This window comes from Myxine glutinosa, chromosome 5 (assembly GCF_964187855.1).
Source record: "Myxine glutinosa chromosome 5, kmMyxGlut1.1, whole genome shotgun sequence".
In the NCBI taxonomy this organism is placed as follows: Eukaryota; Metazoa; Chordata; class Myxini; order Myxiniformes; family Myxinidae; genus Myxine; species Myxine glutinosa.
In genome coordinates, this window is record NC_136265.1 from 101,354,513 (window position 1) to 101,379,500 (window position 24,988).

At 43.0% G+C, this 24,988-nt stretch overlaps 1 protein-coding gene across 4 annotated transcripts in view; it reads left to right on the forward strand.

The window, feature by feature from the left end:
- Positions 1 to 24,988, forward strand: part of LOC137416384 (uncharacterized) — a 253,620-nt gene that overhangs the window by 164,750 nt on the left and 63,882 nt on the right. For 2 of the 4 annotated variants that reach the window (XM_078778400.1, XM_078778401.1), the window contains 3 exons: positions 887 to 1,060; positions 6,669 to 6,842; positions 10,637 to 10,810. In XM_078778400.1, coding sequence (XP_078634526.1) covers positions 887 to 1,060; positions 6,669 to 6,842; positions 10,637 to 10,810 — 522 coding nt within the window. Of the gene's footprint in view, positions 1 to 886; positions 1,061 to 6,668; positions 6,843 to 9,989; positions 10,101 to 10,636; positions 10,811 to 21,811; positions 22,064 to 24,988 lie in introns of those variants that run through there. The other 2 variants (XM_078778403.1, XM_078778402.1) reach the window with 2 other exon arrangements.

Consider the following 24,988-nt stretch of genomic DNA (forward strand, 5'->3'; position numbering starts at 1 on the left):
CTGTGCTTTCCGAGCGTAAACGGGCACCGAAAGACGAATTGCCTCCACAAGTAACCGGAGCGTCAGGACTACTAATGGCCGATTAGCGCATGTTTGCTTTTTGTGCTGATGAGGTCGAAAGACTGAGGATGAAGTGACCCATCTCGGCCACATCGTGCATTCTTTCCCATTGATCGTGGGTGAAGCTGTGACAGAGGTGGCATTATGAGTGAGCTGTGGGTGAGGCGGCGTCATGGTTGTGGTTCGTACTTTGGTTTTGAGGCATCGTTGTGTGCGCAATGGAGAGCATGTACAGTGAGCTTGTGCCATATTCAAATAATGTGTAGTGTGAATAAAAGTGTTTTAATGTTTTTGTCGTTGTGTGAGGACTATAGCCTTTGTCGGAAGAGTGTGGCGTAGATCATAATGGTGTGACAGTTTGGTTTTAGCACGCAATTTGAATTAGGTTTTGGCGCAATTTTTGCAAATTAGCTGGCACGATCGCCACGCAGCACAACTTACAGAGCTCGAATGGAGCTCGTTGCTATTTCAAATGAGATGTTGAGAAAAAGGGGAAAAGCATAGCTAATCCCAATAAACCCACTACACTAAAGGTGAGGACGATCTGAATGATCACGAATTAAATAACTAACTCGGGACCTTTATGGTGGTTGCCATTGCCTGAAATGGGTGACGGCTTCACTGAATGGTCAAAATATCATTGGAAACAAACAACCTTTTGAACAGTATTGCACACATTTTACATCAATGATAGGTTTTTATTTTTCTGGTGTATAACAAATACATACGTACACGTACAACATGGGTATGTTTGTCACAATGATGTTTTGAGTATTGAACAGAATGTGATATGTTTTTTACAGGTCATATGATGTTATGTTTGCAGGTGAATCCACTCAATCTACAAGAGAGACTGCACCTACTTTTACGAACTGCACACACACACGCCCGCATGATTTGCCACATGAAACAAAGAAGAGGACTTTTTTCAAACAACCCAAACCGAATGAGGAAATGTTTGCAGAGAATAATTTTCACAAAGCTCACAATGGAAAGAAAGGTGAACGTCCACACCAATGCACACGTTGTGGAAAATCTTTCAGTTATCCATCCACCCTGAAAGCACACATGACAAGTCACAATGGTGAACGCCCATACAAATGCAAAATTTGTGGAAAATCTTTTACTCAGTCAACTCATCTTAAAACACACATGAGAATTCACAATGGTGAACGCCCATACAAATGCAAACAACAACAACAACATCAACATGCATTTTAAGGCCATTTTCGCTGCTAGAGCGGGGGTTAGCCTTGCGGTCCCCATGACAATCTTCTCCATTTTGCCCTATTTTCTGCATCTCTCCTTGTTAACCCCCTTGCCCGCATTTCTTCTTCCACCATCTTTAGCCAAGACTTTCTCGGTCTTCCCCGTCCTCTACTTCCTTCTACAATCTACATTCATTTCCATCACTCTTCTCAACCAGTCACTTTCATCCTTCCTCAACACATGACCAAACCATCTCAACCTGTGCCTCTTCACAGCATCAATCACAGGCTCTATTCCCATCATCTTTCGCAATTCATCATTTGGCTTCCTCTCTCTCAACGATACTCTGCACATCCACCGAACCATTCGCATTTCCACCCTTTCCAGCCTTCGTTGCTGCTCTCCGTTCATTAACCATGTCTCGCTCCCATAAATCATAACACTTCTCACACATGCAGCACACACCTTTCCCTTCAGCTTCAACGACACTCCCCTCCTCATCAGCACGCCACTCAGTTCCCGAAACTTCTTCCATACACATCTCACTCTAGCAAGCGTTGCCAGGTCTGATCCACCTTCTCCATTCAGCATGTCTCCGAGGTAGCAAAATGTTTTCACACCTTCCAGCTTCACGCCGTCTCCAAGATCCAACTCAACATTTCCTCCATCTGCAGCTCCCACTGTGCACACCTTACATTTGAATGTAGCTGCCACACTGGTTAATGACCCTCTCAGACCACTACATTTTTGATGAACCCACTCAGCGCACATTGTACATTGAATGGAGTTCACTCCGACACCCTTCCTGCACACAGCACATGGCCACTTCCCAGTTCTTTCCATGTAACCACATGTTTTACCACTTGCCATCACCTTCGTCTTTCCGATATTCACCTTCAGACCTTTTGTCTCCATACATTCTTTCCACTTGTTCATCTTTTCCTTCAGTCCATCCATACTTTCTGCAATCAACACCAGATCATCTGCATACAACAACTCCCACGGTAAACCCTCCTTTATGTTCTGAGCCAGCACCTCCATCACAGCTACAAATAGTAGTGGACTTCGTACCGACCCCTGATGCACTCCCACCTTCACCTCAAACTCACCACTGTTCCCGTCCTTCATCCTTACAGCTGTGCACGCTCTTTTGTACATTGCCATCACTACTCTGATCAACCATTCCTCCACTCCTAACTTCCTCAATGCCCATGTCAATACTTCACGTGGGACCCTATCGAATGCTTTCTCCAGATCAACAAACCCAAGAAACAACCTCTTCCTCTTCTCCATGTACTTCTGCAACTGCCTCACAATAAAGAGCGCGTCTGCCGTTCCTCTTCCTGGCATAAATCAAAACTGCATTTCGTCGATCTTCACCTTCTTCCTTATCCTCCTCTCCAACACCCTTTCCAATGCCTTCATTCCATGCTCCAATAACTTTATCGCTCGGTACGAGCCACAGTCCAGAGGTTCACCTTTCGCCTTGTATAGAGGGATGAGGGTACTCAGTTCCCAATTCACTGGAATGCTGCCTTCTTTCACCACCAGATTACAGATCTCTGTCATTCTCTTCACACCCCAACTTCTTGCTGCCTTCAACATATCTCCCACAACTCCCGTCGGCCCTCCCGCTTTTCTACTCTTCATTGCTTTTATCGCTTCCTCAACTTCCTTCTCAGTTATCTTCTCTGCCGGTCCTAAAACTGGGTTAGTCTCTATGTTGCCATCCCATTCATTCTCTGCATTCAACAGCATTTCCATATATCTTTTCCATCTTCCTTTAATTCCATCTGGGTCCACAACAATTTGTCCCACTTCATCCTTCAAGCAACTCACCTCCATCACATCACACCTCTCTTTCGCTATCTGCTTTGCAATCCTGAATACCGCTCTCTGACCCTCTTCCGAATCCAAGCGTTCTCTGAACATTTTCCTATATGCCTCCTGCGCCTTTGCCACCTCTTTCTTTGCAGCCCTCTTGGCTGCCTTATAACTTTCATGCTCTGCTTTTTATGCTCACGTACCCTTCGCCTTCTGCCACTCCTTGAACTTCTTCCTCTTTTCGTCAATCTTCTTTCCAACTTCATCATCCCACCACCATGTTTCCGAGTGCCTCGGTGGTCCTTTTGTCCATCCACATACCTCACCAACGGCTCCAAACAGACTATCTTTCTTTGACATCCAACCACTTTCAAGCTCAACCACATCATCCTCTACCCTACTCAGCCTCTCTTTTAATGCCTCCCTTACTGTCACCTCTTTCAACCTCCACACCTTCATTCTCGGTTGGTACTTCACCCACCGAGCTCTCCTCGCACCTTTCAACCTTATGTCGCAGACAACCAAGTGGTGCTGTGAAACAGCCTCCTCCCCCGGGATCACCTTTGTGTCCCGGAGGTGCCCCCTATCTCGCCTACGCACCATCAGGTAGTCAACGGTTGTCGTCGACCCACCTGACGTGTATGTAACAAGCTTATTATCCTCTTTCTGGAACTGAGTATTACAAAACAACAAATCAGCTCCATCAGCAAACTCCAAAATCCTTTCACCTTCTCCATTTCTCACACCATATCCATAACCCCCATGAACTCCCTCAAAACCGTCCATACTCCTTCCCACATATCCATTTAGGTCTCCTCCTACCACAACAACTTCCTAATCTTTCACGTTTTCCATCAGCTTCTCTATCTCACACCAGAACATGTCCTTCTCTTCAGCGCTCCGACCAACCTGCGGAGCATATCCTGAGATGACGTTCACCAAGAGCTTTCCAATCATCATTTTCACCATCATCAACCTATCACTCACTCTAGTCACACTCACCACACTGTCTACAAACTCCTCAGAAAACAGGACACCAACACCATTCACGCCCTCCGGGCACCCTTGCCACACAAACTTGTATTTCTGTCCCTGCCTACCCTTCACCATTCTCACACCACTTCCCTTCCATCTCGTCTCTTGCACACAACATATGTCCACTCTTCTTCTGACCAATACTTCCACCACTTCTGATCTCCCTGTCATTGTCCCTAAATTCCATGTCCCAAACCTCAGAAACCGATCTCCACTTCGGGCTGTACCCTGCCCATTTGTAGTTGTAATTGTCATGGTTCTCTTTTTTTGTCGTTGTAATTGCCCATACAAATGCAAAGTTGGTCGAAAATCTTTTAATCGATCATCCACCCTTAAACCACACATGAGAATTCAGTGGTGAATGCCCATACAAATACACAATTTGTGGAAAATCTTTTATTCGATTCTCCATCCTTAAAACGCGCATGGCAATTCACAATGATCGCCCATACAAATGCACAATTTGTGGAAAATGTTGTAGTCAGTCATACAACCTTCAAAGACACATGAGAATTCACAATGATGAACGCCTATACAAATGCACAATTTGTGGAAAATCATTTATTCGATCATCCACCCGTAAAACACACATAATGATTCACAATGATGAACGCCCATACAAATGCCCAAATTGTGGAAAATCCTTTAATCATCCATCCAACCTTAAAAGGCACAAGAAAATACACGATGGAGAACGTTCAAACAAATGCACAATTTGAGGAGAACCAGTCAATTTGAGTCGTTCACTTGTGCAACCTCAAAGTACATTTGAGAATTCATAATGGAGAACACCCATAAAAATGTATCTTGTAAGAAAAGCATTTTATTCATTCCTCGATCTTGAAAACATGCCATAATTCACAATGGGGAGAAATAATATTGCAAAGAAATTCTCACACAAATGAAAAATCGGTGGAATGAAAGTCATGATGTAGTGAAAATGATGAAAGAGGAGTTTTCATAATTTTTGCATTTGTATTTACATTGTCTTTGTTTGGAAACCGCAAATAACTCCATGTATAACAACATAATCTCAGACATGAACCGATTGCTTAACCTCACCTCCGTGTGGTTCGTGTTAGTGTTAGGGTTAGGGTACACACATAAGTATAATCATACACACATGCATACAGACATACATACATACATACATACATACCACACTCCATAGATGATCTTGATTGGCACAACTCTGCTGAGTGCAATCAGTGACCCCTATCCAGAAGCGAGAATCCTGTGGGTGAAAGCCACATAATTGGTGCTGCAACTAAATATTTCCCAATAATGGTGAACCCTCTTTTGTGGAGGGCACGCTTTAGAACTCAGACTTTCCAAGAAGTGAAAATGGGATGCATATCCCATCAATTGAAAAATATTTTCAACAAGACATTGAATTTTCATTAAAATGGCTGTTTGAATAGATTGACTTCTTGCAGCCATGGCCACATTAATTTCATTAAATAAGAGTAAAATGTATACAAGATTCACAGGATATGTCAGTTGATATCAGGTTCACGATTCAGCACCAGACTTTAGTTTGATTACAAATCCGTTCACAGCTGTCACTCTGATGCACTGTCAGCAAGAAGGGGTGCATTTCAAAATACAAGCAACGGTACCCGTCCTATGCGTGGGGCTTCAATTGGGAAGCCCAAATGAAAAGGCAAAATATCAGGAATTGAAGGCTTTTTAAAAATTTTAAACGATTCATATCAACATCCGTTGAATCACCTCACATGCAAATCATCAAAATCTAAACAGTGCATGGCGCCCATTTTGAAAAAAAGATTGAATTCTGCAAAACGGAAGCGGCAGCTGCACGTCTTTCTCAGTCGCACGTTTATGTGTGAAGAGTGCGCGCCGAATCTGTAACACGGGAAGCGGCTGCTAGACCTGTTTCTCAGTCGCTTTGCACACGCTGCCATGTTACTTCGGAGCTACAGGTTTTATCGGAAGAGTTCGTCAGGAGTCGATCTACTCTCTCCTGGTACGTAGAATAAACAGTATTTGTCGAATTTCAACAAAAGCCACATCACTGTTCATATCGGTAAATATTATTCCATCGTGTTTGGAAAATTTGGAAAAATTGGAAAAACAATATAGCCTATTTTACTCCCAGCGGCCCCAGGAATGCCCACCCAAAATATCGTTGCGATCGGTTAAGCCATTTTTGCGGTACCTTTGGACGGACGGACGGACATTTGGTGAATTATAATAAGATGCTGTCGCTTTTGGTTTTAGGTTATGGACGTTGAATATGCCATGATACTGTCAAAGAAATTAAATTCCTCACCAAGTGAAAATGAAGAATTTATTACTCTTGCGCATGGAGAGAGCAGACTGTAAACAGCACACCAGGTCTCCATTCACAATGATGAACGCCCATACAAATGGAAAACAAATACATACAATAACAAATATACATAACATAACATAACAAATACATACGTACAACATGGGTATGTTTGTCACAATGATGTTTTGAGCATTGAACAGAATATGATTTGTTTTTTACAGGTCATATGATGTTATGTTCGCAGGTGAATCCACTCAATCTGCAAGGGAGACTGCACCGACTATTATGAACTGCACACACACACGCCCGCAGGACTCGCCACATGAAACAAAGAAGAGGACTTTTTACAAACAACCCAAACCGAATGAGGAAATGTTTGCAGAGAATAATTTTCACAAAGCTCACAATGGAAAGAAAGGTGAACTTCCACACAAATGCACACATTGTGGAAAATCTTTCAGTTATCCATCTGCCCTTAAAACACACATGAGAATTCACACTGGTGAACGCCCATACAAATGCACAATTTGTGGAAAATCTTTTACTCAGAGATGCACACGTAAAACGCACATGAAAATTCACCATGATGAACGCTCGTACAAATGCACAATTTGTGGAAAATCCTTCAATCAACCATCCAACCTTAAAAGGCACAACAAAATACACGACGGAGAACGCCCATACAAATGCACAATTTGTGGAAAATCTTTTAGTCGATCATCCCACCTTAAAATTCACATGAGAATTCACAATGATGAACACCCACATGAATGCACAATTTGTGGAAAATCTTTTAGTCAATCATCCCACCTTAAAATTCACATGAGAATTCACAATGATGAACACCCATGCAAATGCACAATTTGTGGAAAATCTTTTATTCGATCCTCCATCCTTAAAACGCACATGGCAATTCACAATGATGAATGCCCATACAAATGCACAAGTTGTGGAAAATCATTTAATCAATCATTCACCCGTAAAACACACATAATGATTCACAGTGATGAACGCCCATACAAATGCCCAAATTGTGGAAAATCCTTCAATCATCCATCCAACCTTAAAAGGCACAAGAAAATACACGATGGAGAACGTTCAAGCAAATGCACAATTTGAGGAGAATCAGTCAATTTGTCGTTCACTTGTGCAACCTCAAAGTACATTTTGAGAATTCACAATGGAGAACCCCCATAAAAATGTATCTTGGAAGAAAAGCTTTTTATTCAGTCCTCGAACTTGAAAACATACCATAATTCACAATGGGGAGAAATAATATTGCAAAGAAATTCTCAAACAAATGAAAAATCTGTGGCAAGAAAATCATGATGTAGTGAAAATGATGAAAGAAGATTTTTCATAATTTTTGCATTTGTATTTACATTGTCTTTGTTTGGAAACCACAAATAACTCCATGTATAACAACATAATCTCAGACATGAACCGATTGCTTAACCTCACCTTCGTGTGGTTCGTGTGAGTGTGAGTGTTAGGGTTAGGGTACATACATAAGTGCAATCATACACACATGCATACAGACATACATGCATATGTATACATATCACACTCCACAGATGATCTTGATTGGCACAACTCTGCTGAGTGCAATCAGTGACCCCTATCCAGAAGCCAGAATCCTGTGGGGGAAAGCCCCGTGATTGACTGCAACCAAAGATTTCACAATAATGGTGAACCCTCTTTTGTAGAGAGCACGCTTTAGAACTCAGACTTTCCAAGAAGTGAAAATGGGACACATATCCCATCAATTGAAAAATATTTTCAAAAAGATATTGAATTTTCATGAAAATGCCTGTTTGAATAAAGTGACTTCTTGCATCCATGGCCACATTAATTTCATTAAATAAGAGTAAAATGTAGACAAGATTCACAGGATATGTCAGTTGATATCAGGTTCACGATTCAGCACCAGACTTTAGTTTGATTACAAATCTGTTCACAGCTGTCACTGATGCACTGTCAGCAAGGAGGGGTGCATTTCAAAATACTAGTACCCGACTGCAAAGCCGCAATGAGCCGGCGAAGCCAAAGCCTCTTGCCACTATTTTACCCATCACGATGGCATCAGTGGGTTAGGTAGTTGGTAGTAGGTAGGTGTAGTAGGTACCATACCTGGTAAGACTTGGTAAAAGAGAAGAGCAGACAGTCCTCCCCAATACCTACATACAATAAATGTCACAAGAAGCTTGAGGAAGTAACTATACGATGTGCTAGCTTCGGGCCTATTTTAAGAAATTTTAACGAGGCTTAATATACGTTTTCACAGTATGTGTGTAGTCTTCTAACTTCAGTCGTTGTCAGGACTGGTTTTCTCCGGGCACTGCGGCTTCCTCCACCAGAAGAAGTTAGCTTGCAGTAAGATCAGTGCCGACAGATCAGACGATAGTGCCGTTTCAACGGCAATGTGTGACTGTCGTTAATCAAACCGTGTTGATGGCGCTGATTGGCTGACCTAAGCTGATCGCTGATTGGTCAGCTCACAAAATTTCGCAAATTCAGACCTAAAATGACACCATTTGCATTCTGGATGAGATTAAAATTTATAAAATTTACTTATTGATTAATTCGGTGAATTCCGTCTCAACTTCGGATATTTCCGGCCATGAAAAACTATCCCCTACAGCCGCGAGATTTCTAAAAAATAATTCTTCGTCAATTTTAGAATATTTGACGCCGTTTTCAGCCTCCGAAACGCGTAAAAAGCTTTTTTGAAGTATTTTTTCAAATGCTCGAATCTCATTGGTTCCGGTGTTTGGTGACGATTTTTATTGAAGATAACGAGGTTGGTCTTAAAGTATTTTAATTACAAATTAGAGGTGCATAAGATTGTGAATCAAACAAAGACGGGTGAAACAAACTCCTATTGAACTTTTTCGCAATTTTGTTATGCATACTTCCGCATCCGGAAGATGGCGGCCTCCATTGAGTGATTTGGTTTTTGAAATATTTTTTCAAATGCTCGAATCTCATTGGTTCCGGTGTTTGGTGACGATTTTCGTTTAAGACAACCAGGCCCGTGCAGGCCGAGGTTGGTCTTAAAGTAATTTAATTACAAATTAGAGGTGCATAAAATTGTGAATCAAAAAAAGACGGGTGAAACAAACTCCTATTGAATTTTTTTCAATTTGTTATGCATACTTCCGCATCCGCAAGATGGCGGCCTCCATTGAGCGATTTGGTGCGTCAAAGCTTCGAAATTCTCAAGGGATCCAGCAAAATCTGGCTTTTCAACATAATACATACGCGTTCATTCACAACACCGGCTTCGCCGGCTGTTAGCAACGGTACCCGCCCTATGGGTGGGGCTTCAATTGGGAAGCCCAAATGAAAAGGCAAAATATCAGAAATTGAAGGCTTTTATTTTATTTTAAACGATTCATGTAAACATCCGTTGAGTCACATCACACGGAAATCACCAAAATCTAAACAGTGCATGGCGCCCATTTTGAAAAAAAGATTGAATTCTGCAAAACGGAAGCGGCAGCTGCACGTCTTTCTCAGTCGCACGTTTATGTGTGCAGAGTGCGGGCCGAATCTGTAAGACGGAAGCGGCCGCTACATCTATTTCTCAGTCGCTTTGCACACGCTGCCATTTTACTTCGGAGGAGCAACAGGTTTTATCGGAAGAGTTCGTCAGGAGTCGATCTACTCTCTCCTGGTACGTAGAATAAACAGTATTTGTAGAATTTCAACAAAAGCCACATCACTGTTCATATCGGTAAATATTATTCCATCGTGTTTGGAAAAACTGGAAAATTGGAAAACTTTGAAAAATTGGAAAAACAATGTAGCCTATTTTACTCACAGCGGTCCCAGGAATACCCACCCAAAACATCGTTGCGATCGGTTGAGCCATTTTTGCGGTACCTTCGAACGGACGGACGGACATTTCGTGAATTATAATCAGATGCTGTCGCTTTTGGTTTTAGGTTATGGACGTTGAATATGCCATGATACTGTCAAAGAAATTAAATTCCTCACCAAGTGAAAATGAAGAATTTATTACTCATGTGCATGGAGAGAGCAGACTGTAACAGCACACCAGGTCTCCATTCACAATGATGAACGTCCATACAAATGTATAACAAATACATACGTACACATACAACATAGGTATGTTTGTCACAATGACGTTTTGAGCATTGAACAGAATGTGATATGTTTTTTACAGGTCATATGATGTTATGTTTGCAGGTGAATCCACTCAATCTACAAGGGAGACTGCACCGACTATTATGAACTGCACACACACACGCCCGCAGGACTCACCACATGAAACAAAGAAGAGGACTTTTTGCAAACAACCCAAACCGAATGAGGAAATGTTTGCAGAGAATAATTTTCACGCGGCTCACAATGGAAAGAAAGGTGAACTTCCACACATGCACACATTGTGGAAAATCTTTCAGTTATCCATCCGCCCTTAAACAACACTTGAGAATTCACACTGGTGAACGCCCATACAAATGCACAAGTTGTGGAAAATCTTTTACTCAGAGATCCACCCGTAAAACGCACATGAAAATTCACCATGGTGAACGCTCGTACAAATGCACAATTTGTGGAAAATCCTTCAATCAACCATCCAACCTTAAAAGGCACAAGAAAATACACGATGGAGAATGCCCATATGAATGCACAATTTGTGGAAAATATTTTAGTCGATCATCCCACCTTAAAATTCACATGAGAATCACAATGGTGAACGCCCATACAAATGCACAAGTTGTGGAAAATCTTTTATTCAATCCTCTATCCTTAAAGCACACGTGAGAATTCACAATGATGAACGCCCATACAAATGCACAATTTGTGGAAAATCCTTCAATCATCCATCCAACCTTAAAAGGCACAAGAAAATACACGATGGGGATCGTTCAAACAAATGCACAATTTGAGGAGAATCAGTCAATTTGAGTCGTTCACTTGTGCAACCTCAAAGTACATTTGAGAATTCACAATGGAGAACGCCCATAAAAATGTATCTTGTAAGAAAAGCTTTTTATTCAGTCCTCGAACTTGAAAACATACCATAATTCACAATGGGGAGAAATAATATTGCAAAGAAATTCTCACACAAATGAAAAATCTGTAGCAAGAAAATCATGATGTAGTGAAAATGATGAAATAAGATTTTTCACAATTTTTGTACACCGCTCCTTTCCTATGCCATCTCCAGGCGCTGCATAACGTCATTGCCGGGCACCGAAGGGGGCTCGGCAGTGACTCACGCTGAAAGGAAGTACTCAGTTTTCACTCTGTTTTCTTGTTTTCTTTCTTGTTTGTCCGGGCGATATCTCAGCCATCCTTTGAGCTAGGAAGCTGAAATTTCGGCACAATAGTGAGCAAGTCCTTTGTCAAAAACTGTATTTTTTTGTTTCTTGATTAATCAATTAATTGATGAGTTATTTAATTATTAGCGATTAATTAAGTACTTATACATTCACTTTCTCTTCTGACCATTATCTCAGACACCTTTTGAGTTGGGAAGCTGATATTTGGACATGCCAATGACCAAGTGATTTGTCTGCAAAGGCTATTTTTGATTTATTTATTAATCGATTAATTGATTAATTATTTGATTAATGACTAATTCTTATTTTTCCCCCGTTACAGATTTGGATGAAATGGTGGTGGTTTATGTGTTCTATTAGCGAATTCATTAATTTATTTTTTTTCTTTTTATTATTATTATTTTTTCATTATTAATTATTTATTTTTTTTCTTTCTCATCTGGGCAATATTTCAGGCACCTTTTGAGCTGGGAAGCTAATATTTGGACATGACAATGACCAAGTGATTTGGCTTTAAAAGGTATTTTTTCTTTATTTATTAATTAATTAATCGATTAATTATATAATTATTCGTTGAATGACTTAATTAATTAATTTTTTTAAGTTACAGATTCGGATGAAATGTTGGTGGTTTATGTATTCTATGAGCCAATTGATTAACTATTTAATTTTTTAATGATTTTTATTTATTTATTTTCATTATTAATCATTTATTTATTTTCTTTCTCATCTGGGCAATATCTCAGGCACCTTTTGAGCTTGGAAGCTAATATTTGGACATGACAGTGACCAGGTGATGTGGTGATAAAGGATATTTTTGATTTATTGATTAATCATTTAATCGATTAATTATTTATTGATTAATCAATTAATTACTTAATTTTTTATTAACGACTTATTTAATTAAATTTCTAAAAGATACATCTTCGAAGAAGATTATTTGGCATGGGGGCGGTGTACTTTGAATGTATCTGTACTTGTTGCATTTGTATTCACATTGATTTGTTTGGAAACCACAAATAACTCCATGTATAACAACATAATCTCAGACATGAACCAATTGCTGAACCTCGCTTTTTCCTTCGTGTGGTTAGTGTTATTGTCAGGGTTAGGGTACATGTTATTGTTAGTGTACTATCATACATACATACATGCCACACTCCATGGATGATGATGATTGGCACAACTCTGCTGAGTGCAATCAGTGACCCCTATCCAGAAGCCAGAATCCTGTGGGTGAAAGCCACGTGATTGACTGCAAACAAAGATTTCACAATAATGGTGAACCCTCTTTTGTGGAGAGCACGCTTTAGAACTCAGACTTTCCAAGAAGTGAAAATGGGACACACATCCCATCAATTGAAAAATATTTTCAACAAGATATTGAATTTTCATGAAAATGCCTGTTTGAATAAACTGACTTCTTGCAGCCATGGCCACATTCATTTCATTAAATAAAAGTAAAATGTATGCAAGAGTCACAGGATAATTACCTTCGCAAAAGCGGAAGGTTATGTTTTGATCGCTGTGTATTTATTTGTATGTCTGTGTGTGTGTATGTTAATCGCATAACTCAAAAAGTATTCAACCGAATTGCATGAAATTTGGTGGGATGATTGGTTATTATACGGGACACATTTGATTAGATTTTGGGAAACAGATTTGCTCAAATTCTGACTATTTTTAACTCGATCGTATTTCACTCAAAGTTATGAGCGACTGAAGAAGAAGATGTCCATCCAGGACGTCATCACTATAACGCGATCTCCCGCGATCATTTCAACCTCAAAAACAATTATAATTGCAGATTTGACAATAGATGAGGCATATTAACAAACGAATGAAACAGATTTGCTCAAATTCTGACTATTTTTAACTCGATCGTATTTCACTCAAAGTTATGCGCGACTGAAGAAGAAGATGTCCATCCAGGACGTCATCACTATAACGCAATCTCCCGCGATCATTTCAACCTCAAAAAAAATTATAATTGCAGATTTGTCAAGAGATGAGGCATATTAACAAACGAATGAAACAGATTTGCTCAAATTCTGACTATTTTTAACTCGATCGTATTTCACTCAAAGTTATGAGCGACTGAAGAAGAGGATGTCCATCCAAGACGTCATCACTATAACGCGATCTCCCGCAATCATTTCAACCTCAAATGAAATTCAAATTGCAGATTTGTCAATCGGGGAGGCATATTAACAGACGAATGAAACAGATTTGCTCAAATTCTGATTTTTATTGCACTTGTGTTGGTGTTGAAAAACCACTTTTCGCACTTGTGTTAGTGTTGAAAAACCACTTTTCGCACTTGTGTCGGTGTTGAAAAACCACTTTTCGCACTTGTGTTAGTGTTGAAAAACCACTTTTCGCACTTGTGTTGGTGCAGGAAACCACTTTTGCACTTGTATTAGTGTGGAAAAACCACTTTTCGCACTTGTGTTAGTGTTGAAAAACCACTTTTCGCACTTGTGTTAGTGTTTAAAAACGACTTTTCGCACTTGTGTTGGTGCAGGAAACCACTTTTGCACTTGTATTAGTGTGGAAAAACCACTTTTTACCTTCGCAAAAGCGGAAGGTTATGTTTTGATCGCTGTGTATTTATTTGTATGTCTGTGTGTGTGTGTGTGTGTGTGTATGTTATTCGCATAACTCAAAAAGTATTCAACCGAATTGCATGAAATTTGGTGGGATGATTGGTTATTATACGGGACACATTTGATTAGATTTTGGGAGCAATCGGGTCAAAGGTCAAGGTCAAGGTCACGAAAAGGTCAAAATCGTATTTTTGTTGTTCTGTTCCCTACACTCCCATGCCAAGTACAGAACAGTAGCTGCGGCGAAGGTATGCGCTCTACCGAGTGCCCGTTCTAGTTACTGTATGTTTGACAGGTATACAGTCACGTGAAAAAGTAAGTACACCCCACGTAAAGTTTTGACTTTTTCAACATATTTCAACATACAGCTATTTGATCTTCATTTCAACAATATTGATAGATAAAGGTGATATAATATAACAAATATCATGAAACATTTACATTTTGTAGTCCATTGTATAATTTAAATAAACATAAAGGCAAATTTCGCATGTGGAAAAAGTAAGTACACCCTTGGCTCTAATAGGTGGTATTGCTCCCTTTAGCAGAAACAACCTCAAGTAGGCATTTCTTATAACTGTCTAACAGTCTGTGACATCGACTGGGAGAAATTTTTTCCCACTCCTCCATGCAGAATTCTTTCAGCTGTACGAAGTTTGAGGGGTTTTTTGCATGCACAGCTCGTTTCAAATCCCCCCACAACATCTCGATGGGATTTAGATCCGGGCTTTGACTTGGCCATTCCAGAACCCTCCATTTCTTTCTTTTAAGCCATTCCCTGGTGGATTTACTGGTATGTTTAGGGTCATTGTCATGTTGCAAGGTCCACCTTCGGTTGAGCTTCAACTTTCCGACAGATGACCTCACATTATCCTCAAACACCCTCTGGTACAATGAAGAATTCAAAGTGGATTCTATAATGGTGAGCTGCCCAGGCCCTGATGCAGCAAAGCTGCCCAAACCATAATATTTCCACCACCATGCTTTGCAGTTGGTATCAGGTTCTTGTGGTCAAATGCTGTCTTTGGTTTTCGCCAAACATGTCTTCTGGTACTGTGGCCAAATAGCTCTACCTTTGACTCATCTGTTCAGAGCACATTGTTCCAGAAGTGCTGGTCTTTGCCTAGGTGTTCATTGGCAAACTTTGGTCTTGCCCTGATGTTTTTTCTGGACAGCAAAGGTTTCCTCCTGGCACACTTCCCATGTAGATCAAATTTGTGCAGCCTCTTTATAATGGTAGACTCATGCACTTTGACATCAACAGTGGCAAGAGCTACCTGTAGGTCCCGTGATGACATTCTGGGGTTCTTAGAGACTTCTCTCAGCATCTTGCGGTCTGCTCTTGGGCTGAACTTGCTGGGGCGGCCCTCCACTTGTAGATGATCTTCCGGACAGTCAAATGATTGAGTTCAAATTGTTTGATTTTTTTTTTTAATCCCTTCCCAGACTCGTAGGCATCTATAACCTCCTTTCTGAAGGCCTCAGAGAGCTCTTTTGATCAAGGCATCGTGACGCTGCACACTTCAACAACAAAGAGCAAACCAAACTAAATGTCTGAGGTTTAAATAAGACAGGTTCCTCCAAGATGCTCTCTAACGATGTTCTAATCATTTGCACCTGAGCTATTTCCACATGCGAAATTTGCATTTATGTTCATTTAAATTATACAATGGACTACAAAATGTAAATGTTTCATGATATTTGTTATATCATATCACCTTTATCTCTCAATATTGTTGAAATGAAGATCAAAGAGCTTTTTGTTGAAATGTGTAGAAAAAGTCAAAACTTTACATGGGGCGTACTTACTTTTTCACGTGACTGTAGATAAGGATTTGTAGAGGCTCGCTTTTAGAGAGAGAAAAGATATACAATCAAGGCCTTTGGTGATGGTCAAGCAGAGTTCATTCAATCAGAAGCATTCAAAAGCAACTTTTATGTCTAAGAGTGTGGTGAAGGTTAAGGAAATCAGGCATTCCTATCTGAGCTCACATTCCTTCAGAGGCAGAGCTGGTTTTCTTCAAGGCCTTCGGCTTTGAGCAAGCCAGTGTGCTCCAACAGCCAGACATCATGTCTTTGTACTATAATTATTTAATAGAAGTGACTTTCCATTATACATATATATATATATATATATATATATATATATATATATATATATATATATATATATATATATATATATATATATATATGTATATGTATATATATGTATATATATATATATATATATATACAATCATACAAACACAGATATATATATATATATATATATATATATATATATATATATATATATATATATATATATATATATATATATATATATATATATATATATATATAGATATATATATATATATATATAGATATATATATATATAGATATATATATATAGATATATATATATATAGATATATATAGACATATATAGATATATATAGATATATATATATATAGATATATATATATATATATATATATATATATATATATATATATATATATATACATAGATATATATATATATATATATGATGTCGACTCCATATGATGAGTGGATACCAGAGATAACGTTACCGCGTGGCAGGCGGTGCTTATCGCTCCCAGCAAGGTGCAGCAGCAGCTGTATGGGACACCTTGCTGGCGGTTCTCCACTGATGATATGAAGGTCGCATAGTGACTGATATATATATATATATATGTATATATATATATATATATATATATATATATATATATATGTATGTATATATATGTATGTATATATATGTATGTATATATATATATGTATATATATGTATGCATATATATGTATGTATATATATGTATGTATATATATGTATACTGTATATGTGTATATGTATATATATGTATGTATATATATGTATGTATATATATGTATGTATATATATGTATGTATATTGTTGCGGATATGGGATTTACATCCATCCATATCCGCTTGTAAATATTCCCCTATTTCCTCATCCTTCCCAACTATCCCCAATCCCCCATTCCCTAGTCCCATTTTCTGTAAACAACACTCTGTAGACCCGACCTTCCCCTATTTCCCCCATTAAATGTCGCATCCAGGTCCACCGCATCTCACGTAGACAACGATAGGACATCTTGCTAGTTATTCTTAGTCTATGTCAGTTAAGGACTCGTTTCCATTAATTCTGACTCTTCGTTGCACCAGAATGTGATTGTATGGCACCGTTAGAAAGTTTAGGACCTCCCAATACCTCCCCGCAGCTCTTCCTCATGGAACAACAACACCAACAACAGCGGCGGCGGCGCGGGGAGTGCGCGTCCTCACTCCGGCTTGTTTAGCCGCCATTGAACATGTGCTCGACGGGGTTACCACGCAGGGGCTCGCTGTCAGCTCCTCGTCAAGGGCGGAGCCCGGTAACCCCCCGCACCCAATAGAAGCGGCGGACCGATTCCGTCTGGGGCGGAGCCAACGAGCCGAGTGCGTGTCACTCCCCGCTGAGCATGCGCAGGAAGAGGGAGGTGACGTCAGATGCGCGCTGAACTTGAAGCGAGAGAGACGCCACCTCCGAGCGCTGCAATACCTCCCTGCATCTACTGGACCGTGCTGTATCCTGTCCCTGAGCCAAGGTGCACCTTGTGCTATCAATCGACTGGCTGTCCTTCCCTGCCAGCAATCCCTGTGTAAGTCAGTCTTGTCCCGTTTGTCTGTGGTCTGTCGGGGCTAAGATAAGACTGTAACTAAGTGCCCATCTTTTCTGTGCTTTACCTCTTACCTTGTAATCTACCCCTTTTCTGCATCACCAATTATATCCTCCTCCGGAGGTCTTGAGAACTGTACCCCTTGTGTCGTTTCATTTATCCCAGCCGTTGTGTCCTTTCCTTCATTGATTTAGCATAGCGCGATTTAGTCAACGTTCGGGTGGAATCGGGTAAACTGTGCGAACACGGCGGCCATTCCGCTCGGCCCATCATAACATCTTAATAAGTCGTGTCCATAACAACTGGTGTCGAGGAGTGAGATCGGACCCGAAGCGCGCTTCACGCGCTCGAAATTATTAACGGCGAAATTTGATTTTGTTTTACAAAAATAAAAACCCGAATTTTGAAAGTCGCGCTATGGCAGATCAAGACGGCTGGGTTCCGGTAGAGGAGAGTGAGGCAGGGTCGATCCAGGACCAAATTGAGGGACATGAGAGCGAAGCAGTGAGGGCGGCAGGTTCGCAAAATGGCGTCCTCACGCACGAGGTTGCGGGCGCGCAAAATGGCGCCTCGCACATGGCTCCGGCGGCCGCACCCGCTGCACAAGTGGGAGGGATGGCCCAAATGCAGGCCCTCATGGAGCAATTTATGGTACAAATGCAGACGTCCCTCAACCTGCAGAGTGAGCAAATGAGGGCTCAGAGTGAGCAAATGGGGGTAATGGGGAACCGGATGGATGCTCAGGGTGAGCGATTGGAGGGCCAAATGGGGGTAATGAGGGACGAAGCGAGGGCTCAGAGTGAGCAATTGGGGGTAATGAGGGACGAAGCGAGGGGTACCGGTGAGAAGTTAGACAATAATTTTGAGGGGTTAGACAACGGGATAAAAGAGGTAAAGAATGGGTTAATGGGGGTAGAAAACAGAATGGCCGTTCAGGAGAATCAAATGGAAGGGATGAAAAAGGGGTTAGAGGGGTTAGAAAACAGTATGGAAGGCAAATTGAGGGACATGAGGAACCAAGCAGAAAGGGAAGTTAAACAAATGGGGCAGCAGATAGAGGGGGTCAGAATGGGGGTAGAAACTAAATTGGATGCTCACACGGAGGAAATGGAGCAGATGAGGGTGGCATCTGGGCAGGAGATGCAGGTGATGGGAGAAGAGATCAGAAGAGGTGTGAGTGAGGAGGTCGGAGGAGTGCGCGAGGAGGTGAGGCACTGTGAGGAGCGCATGGAGAAGGAGGTGAGAAAGGGGACTGTAAAATTGCAAGGTGGTATAGAGGAGTTGACGCTGGGAGTAGAACAACTGACAGTGGGACAAAAGGAGTTGGGGGACCAGGTAAAGAAGAACACAGCGGTAATAGAGGGTTTAAAATCGACACAGAAGGAGATGAAAAAGGACGTAGGGGTAATTAAAAAAGAGTGTCAGACAGTACATGAGGACCTGACGAGGAAAATGAACAAGGTGGTAGAGGTGATGGAGGTTAAAGAGCGGGAGGTGCGGGAGCACATAGAAAAAAATAAGGTGGAGTTAGAGGAAGAACTTAAGGGGGCGCACGAGGAGATGAAGGAGGTGAAGCAGAAATTAGAAGAAGTGGAAGAAGGGGTGAGCGAAATTAAGAAGCGACGGAGAGAGGATAAGAAAGAGATAAAGGAGGAAGTAAAAGAATTGGTCCAAAGTCTGTGTTCGGATCGTGATGATGTGCTCATTAACCGGATGAGGGATTCGCAGGTGATGGAGGAGAAGCGAAGAGAAAGAGGACCCGGTGTAAGTGGTGACCAATATGGTCGTGCGTATGATGCGCCAGGTGATTTAATAAGCTTGGGGGTCGAGATGGACCCGGATGTTCGTGAGAGGCCAAGAGTGAGGTGTATGGCTGGTCCGGAGGGTATGGAACGAGGGTGCGAGCGAGAGGGTCCGGTGATGGGAGAGGTGCGAGGTGTGGGTGAGCAAGGTTGTGGTGGTATGGAATGGGTAGCGGGTTGCGGAAGTGTGACCCATGCATCGACACCAACAGGGGTAGTTTTTAGAGGGACAGGGGAGGCACGAGAGCCCCTTGGGGGTAATGTACTGTGGGGGCCCGGCCGGTTCGGCCCCGCGCTGACCCCGCAAGGGGCGACGCACGGGGTCCGGCAGGCGGGCAACGACTCACATACGAGGTGGTCCCACAAGGTCCCACTCGCGCCGTATGACGGTGGGTAAGGGTGGCATCCCTGCCACCCTTCCCATGATGGGGGCAAATGCGCTATAGCTTATGGGGTGTATGGCAGTGAAAACTAGCCCGGGTGGGTTAGGTTATATTGATAGGGATCTAGCGAAGATGACATTAGGTAACGTTAAGGTTAGTTAGTGACTGATACCTGTAGTGGGGACGCAGGTAGATTAGAGTGGATGATAATGACGAGGGAGCGCAATAGTTTAAAGGGACGACTGGGAAGCGCAAGTTTCAGAGGGGAGTAGTTAGATGAGATGATGCTGTGTGAGAACTGGGCAGGTGTGTGGAGCAGTGTATGAGTAGTGAGTGTTGTGGATCAGCGCGAATGCGCTTGGGGAGAGAAGGGTGCAGGTGGCACCAGGTGTGAGAGCACAGGTGTGCAAGTACAGGTGTGTGGAATACATGGAGTATTGGAATGAGTGGTGTGGAGAGAGTTGGAGTAAGTGGTACGGAGTGGTGTGCATGGTGCGAAGGTGTGGCTGGGGGAAGAGTGGACCCCTTTCACGAGTACCCGGGGCGGGTAGTGTAAGTGTTAGGTAGAGGGTATACGTAAATTGTGGTTGGATATTGGCATTTGTGGTGCGGTTGCAGAATGGGATTGTGGATGGGTGCATTAGTGTTGTGGAAATGGCTGGGCGTGTAGCCTGTTAGTGTGTGTAGTTGGTTTGGGCACTCCACCACTGTGAGGATGTCGACCAGGTGAGGCCACAGGTGGGCTCTGGGAGCCGTTAGTGTCAGTGGGTGCCTGAGGATCCCGGGTGTGGATCGGGCAGCCCGTGCCAGAGAGGGCACTGAGGGGGTGAGAGTGCGAGAGGGCCTTCCCCAGTTAGTTAGGTTAGGGTGAGGAGCAGGTAAGCTCGGGTGGCAACTACAGTGGTGAAGGTGTGCAGGTGGGTAGACCTGCTGGGAGAGCTACACGTCACAGCCCAGAAATTGTGCGAGGGCACCGGGAGATGAATCGGGGGAGTGAGACCCCAAATTGAGAAGCACCACAGTTTGGTCAATGGGAATTGGTTTTTAGAACCCATAGTGTAAGTTGGCCAATGGATTGGCAGGGAAAGACCCCGGGTAATGTAAAGTTGTTAAAGTCATTTAGGAAATAGTTAGGATTGATGAACCTGTCGCACCATACGCAGCCACTTACCTGAGGTGATGATGATGACTCCACACCTGTGTTTTCTTTGTTTTGTGTTGCAGGAAATGAGAATTGCTGTGTGGATTTGTGAGACGCATCACGACGTGGATGAGACATTGGGGTGATTCCATCTCTCCCTCCTTAGGAGGGGGACTGATGATGAATTGGTGATGGCAAATTTTGATGTTGAGTTGGAGATGGCAAATTTTGATGAGAGATGGAAATGGCAAATTTGATTGGTTAGGAGGGAGAGAAGACTAATTTGGTTTATGGGAGGAACGGGGAAGACAGTAGGGACGTTTGTTGATGTGTAAAGTAGATGTTTATGGGTAGTGTGGTGTTTTGTGGATACAGTAAGGGGTAAGGGAGGGGCAATGTAGGTTACCTGGTGGGGGGGGGGGGGCGTACGGTAGGAACGTACCTGTCTCACCTGGTTCCCATGTGCCCCCAGTGTGCATTACCTTGTATTGCGTGCACTTTTGCGCCCTTACCACCTAACTCACTTGTCTTATTTTTGTCTCCCACCTCCGAGGATCTGGCTTTGGGGCAGAGAGAGAGGAGAGAGAGGTGCTGGCTCTGCAGTTGTGGGCCTGTATTTTCGCTGCTTGCTGCCTGGATCGATACACCATATGGACCGCAATTTTTGTGGCCGCCCACCATGGACCGCAGTTCTTTTGCGGGTAAGCACCACCCGTGGATGGACCTCTGGGTCAACGTGGCACCTATGCCATACAGGTGAACCACTTATAGTTGGCCCCCCTGACGGCCACAATTTAGAAATGGACGCGGTTGGCGCCTTTCTTTATTTCTAAGGAAGCCAGAAGGCCAAGTACTTCAAGAAGGCAAGAGCAGCGGCAGAACATCGGCCGGCTGCGACACCACCGGTGACTATGAACACTTTATTGGTGCACCGGATGGTGCTGACTGTGTGTATGGGGTGGTGCTTTTGGTGCTTGGATGGGGTGCTCTGCACATTATTAAAGGCCGTAGGGCCACAGGGCACTCGTGGGTTGGTGTATCGATGCTGGCATGCGTGCTCTCTCTCTATGCATAACATCTGCATGTGTTCCTCAAAGAACAGGTCCTGGATCGTAGTGTAAATATCAGTGTAGTCTTGTATAAATGATGCTCCCTACCGGCTGTATGTTTAGTTTGAGGATTCTTTCCGCGATTCGGTTATCCTGTGGGTGTGTTTCTGTTAGGAGAAGGGTGCAACGTCGCAGGGGGACATATTTACTCATTTGTGAACATCTGTAAAACTGTCGCACTCAGGGTTGAGTTAATAGTAGAGGGAACTACATCTGAGTGCCACACTAACGTAGGTAAAAATTTATCGTGTCGGGACGCCCCGAGGTAGAGAAGGGTGCAATGTTGCGGATATGGGATTTACATCCATCCATATCCGCTTGTAAATATTCCCCTATTTCCTCATCCTTCCCAACTATCCCCAATCCCCCATTCCCTAGTCCCATTTTCTGTAAACAACACTCTGTAGACCCGACCTTCCCCTATTTCCCCCATTAAATGTCGCATCCAGGTCCACCGCATCTCACGTAGACAACGATAGGACATCTTGCTAGTTATTCTTAGTCTATGTCAGTTAAGGACTCGTTTCCATTAATTCTGACTCTTCGTTGCACCAGAATGTGATTGTATGGCACCGTTAGAAAGTTTAGGACCTCCCAATACCTCCCCGCAGCTCTTCCTCATGGAACAACAACACCAACAACAACAACAGCGGCGGCGGCGCGGGGAGTGCGCGTCCTCACTCCGGCTTGGTTAGCCGCCATTGAACATGTGCTCGATGGGGTTACCACGCAGGGGCTCGCTGTCAGCTCCTCGTCAAGGGCGGAGCCCGGTAACCCCCCGCACCCAATAGAAGCGGCGGACCGATTCCGTCTGGGGCGGAGCCAACGAGCCGAGGGCGTGTCACTCCCCGCTGAGCATGCGCAGGAAGAGGGAGGTGACGTCAGATGCGCGCTGAACTTGAAGCGAGAGAGACGCCACCTCCGAGCGCTGCAATACCTCCCTGCATCTACTGGACCGTGCTGTATCCTGTCCCTGAGCCAAGGTGCACCTTGTGCTATCAATCGACTGCCTGTCCTTCCCTGCCAGCAATCCCTGTGTAAGTCAGTCTTGTCCCGTTTGTCTGTGGTCTGTCGGGGATAAGATAAGACTGTAACTAAGTGCCCATCTTTTCTGTGCTTTACCTCTTACCTTGTAATCTACCCCTTTTCTGCATCACCAATTATATCCTCCTCCGGAGGTCTTGAGAACTGTACCCCTTGTGTCGTTTCATTTATCCCAGCCGTTGTGTCCTTTTCTTCATTGATTTAGCATAGCGCGATTTAGTCAACGTTCGGGTGGAATCGGGTAAACTGTGCGAACACGGCGGCCATTCCGCTCGGCCCATCATAACATCTTAATAAGTCGTGTCCGTAACAATATATATGTATATGTGTATATGTATATATATGTATATATATATATATATATATATATGTATATATATGTATGTATGTATGTGTATATATATATATATATATATATATATATATATATATATATATATATATATATATATATATATATATATATATATATATATATATATTGTTGCGGAGATGAGGACTGTATTTTTTTTGATTGTGTGCTGTACTATTATTATTATTGGTTATTCTGCGCCCCCTACCTCCGGAGCTGTGTAAAGGTGAAAGGGCATCCCATAATTAGTCCACAAGCATACACGTCAGCCAAGTAATAGAATACCCCTGTTGATAGTTATCTCTTATTCTGTGTTCTAGGGTAAGGCTGTGTCTCCCATTAATTGAAGTACTCCATTGCACCAGTGAAAGAGAATAGATCCCCTTTCATTCCCATCCCCAAAATCCCCATTTCCTTCACATCCCCTTTCGTCATTGCCGAGCCTCGATTGCCCATATTACATCCCCTCTCGTCATTGCTGAGCCCTCGATTCTCAATAACCTCCCCTCCAATAACCGCCATTGACCACGAGGCTCGAGTCGGGGAAGAAAGGCGTGTCTCCACCTCGTCATAGAGGGGAGGAGGGGCGTACCCACCCGTCGTCATCGAGGGCGGAGCCCGAGGGTCGCGCGACCAACCAGGGCCGAGGTGAGCACCCCGATGGGCGTGTCCAAAACGCCGGCGGCTTAATCGCTGGAGGCGCTATAAAAGGGCGCGCACGGAAGTGAGTCGTGAGTTGGTTGCAGAGTTGGTCTTGGTGAGAGTTGGTCTGAGTTGGTTGCAGAGTTGGTCTTGGTGAGAGAGAGCTGAGTTGGTCGTCAAGTGGAGAGTCGTGAAGAGTCAGTCAGTGGAGTCGGTGGTCAGTTGGTTGCGTTGGTTGCGGTGAGGAGTCGGTGGTAAAGAGTGAGTGGGCCAAGAAAGAGTTGAGGGTTGGACCAGACGAGTCGGACAAGGCCTGGCAAAGCACGCGACGTCTACAGCAGCCACAACAGCAGCTTGGGGGCCTGAACGGCGGTTTGGAGCAGGGCCGAAAAGGAACGGCGGCTGCTAAACGCGCCGGTTGAGCTGCAGGACCCCTTTGGACCTTCCTCTCCCTCCAGCCATCCACCTCCTGCCTTTCC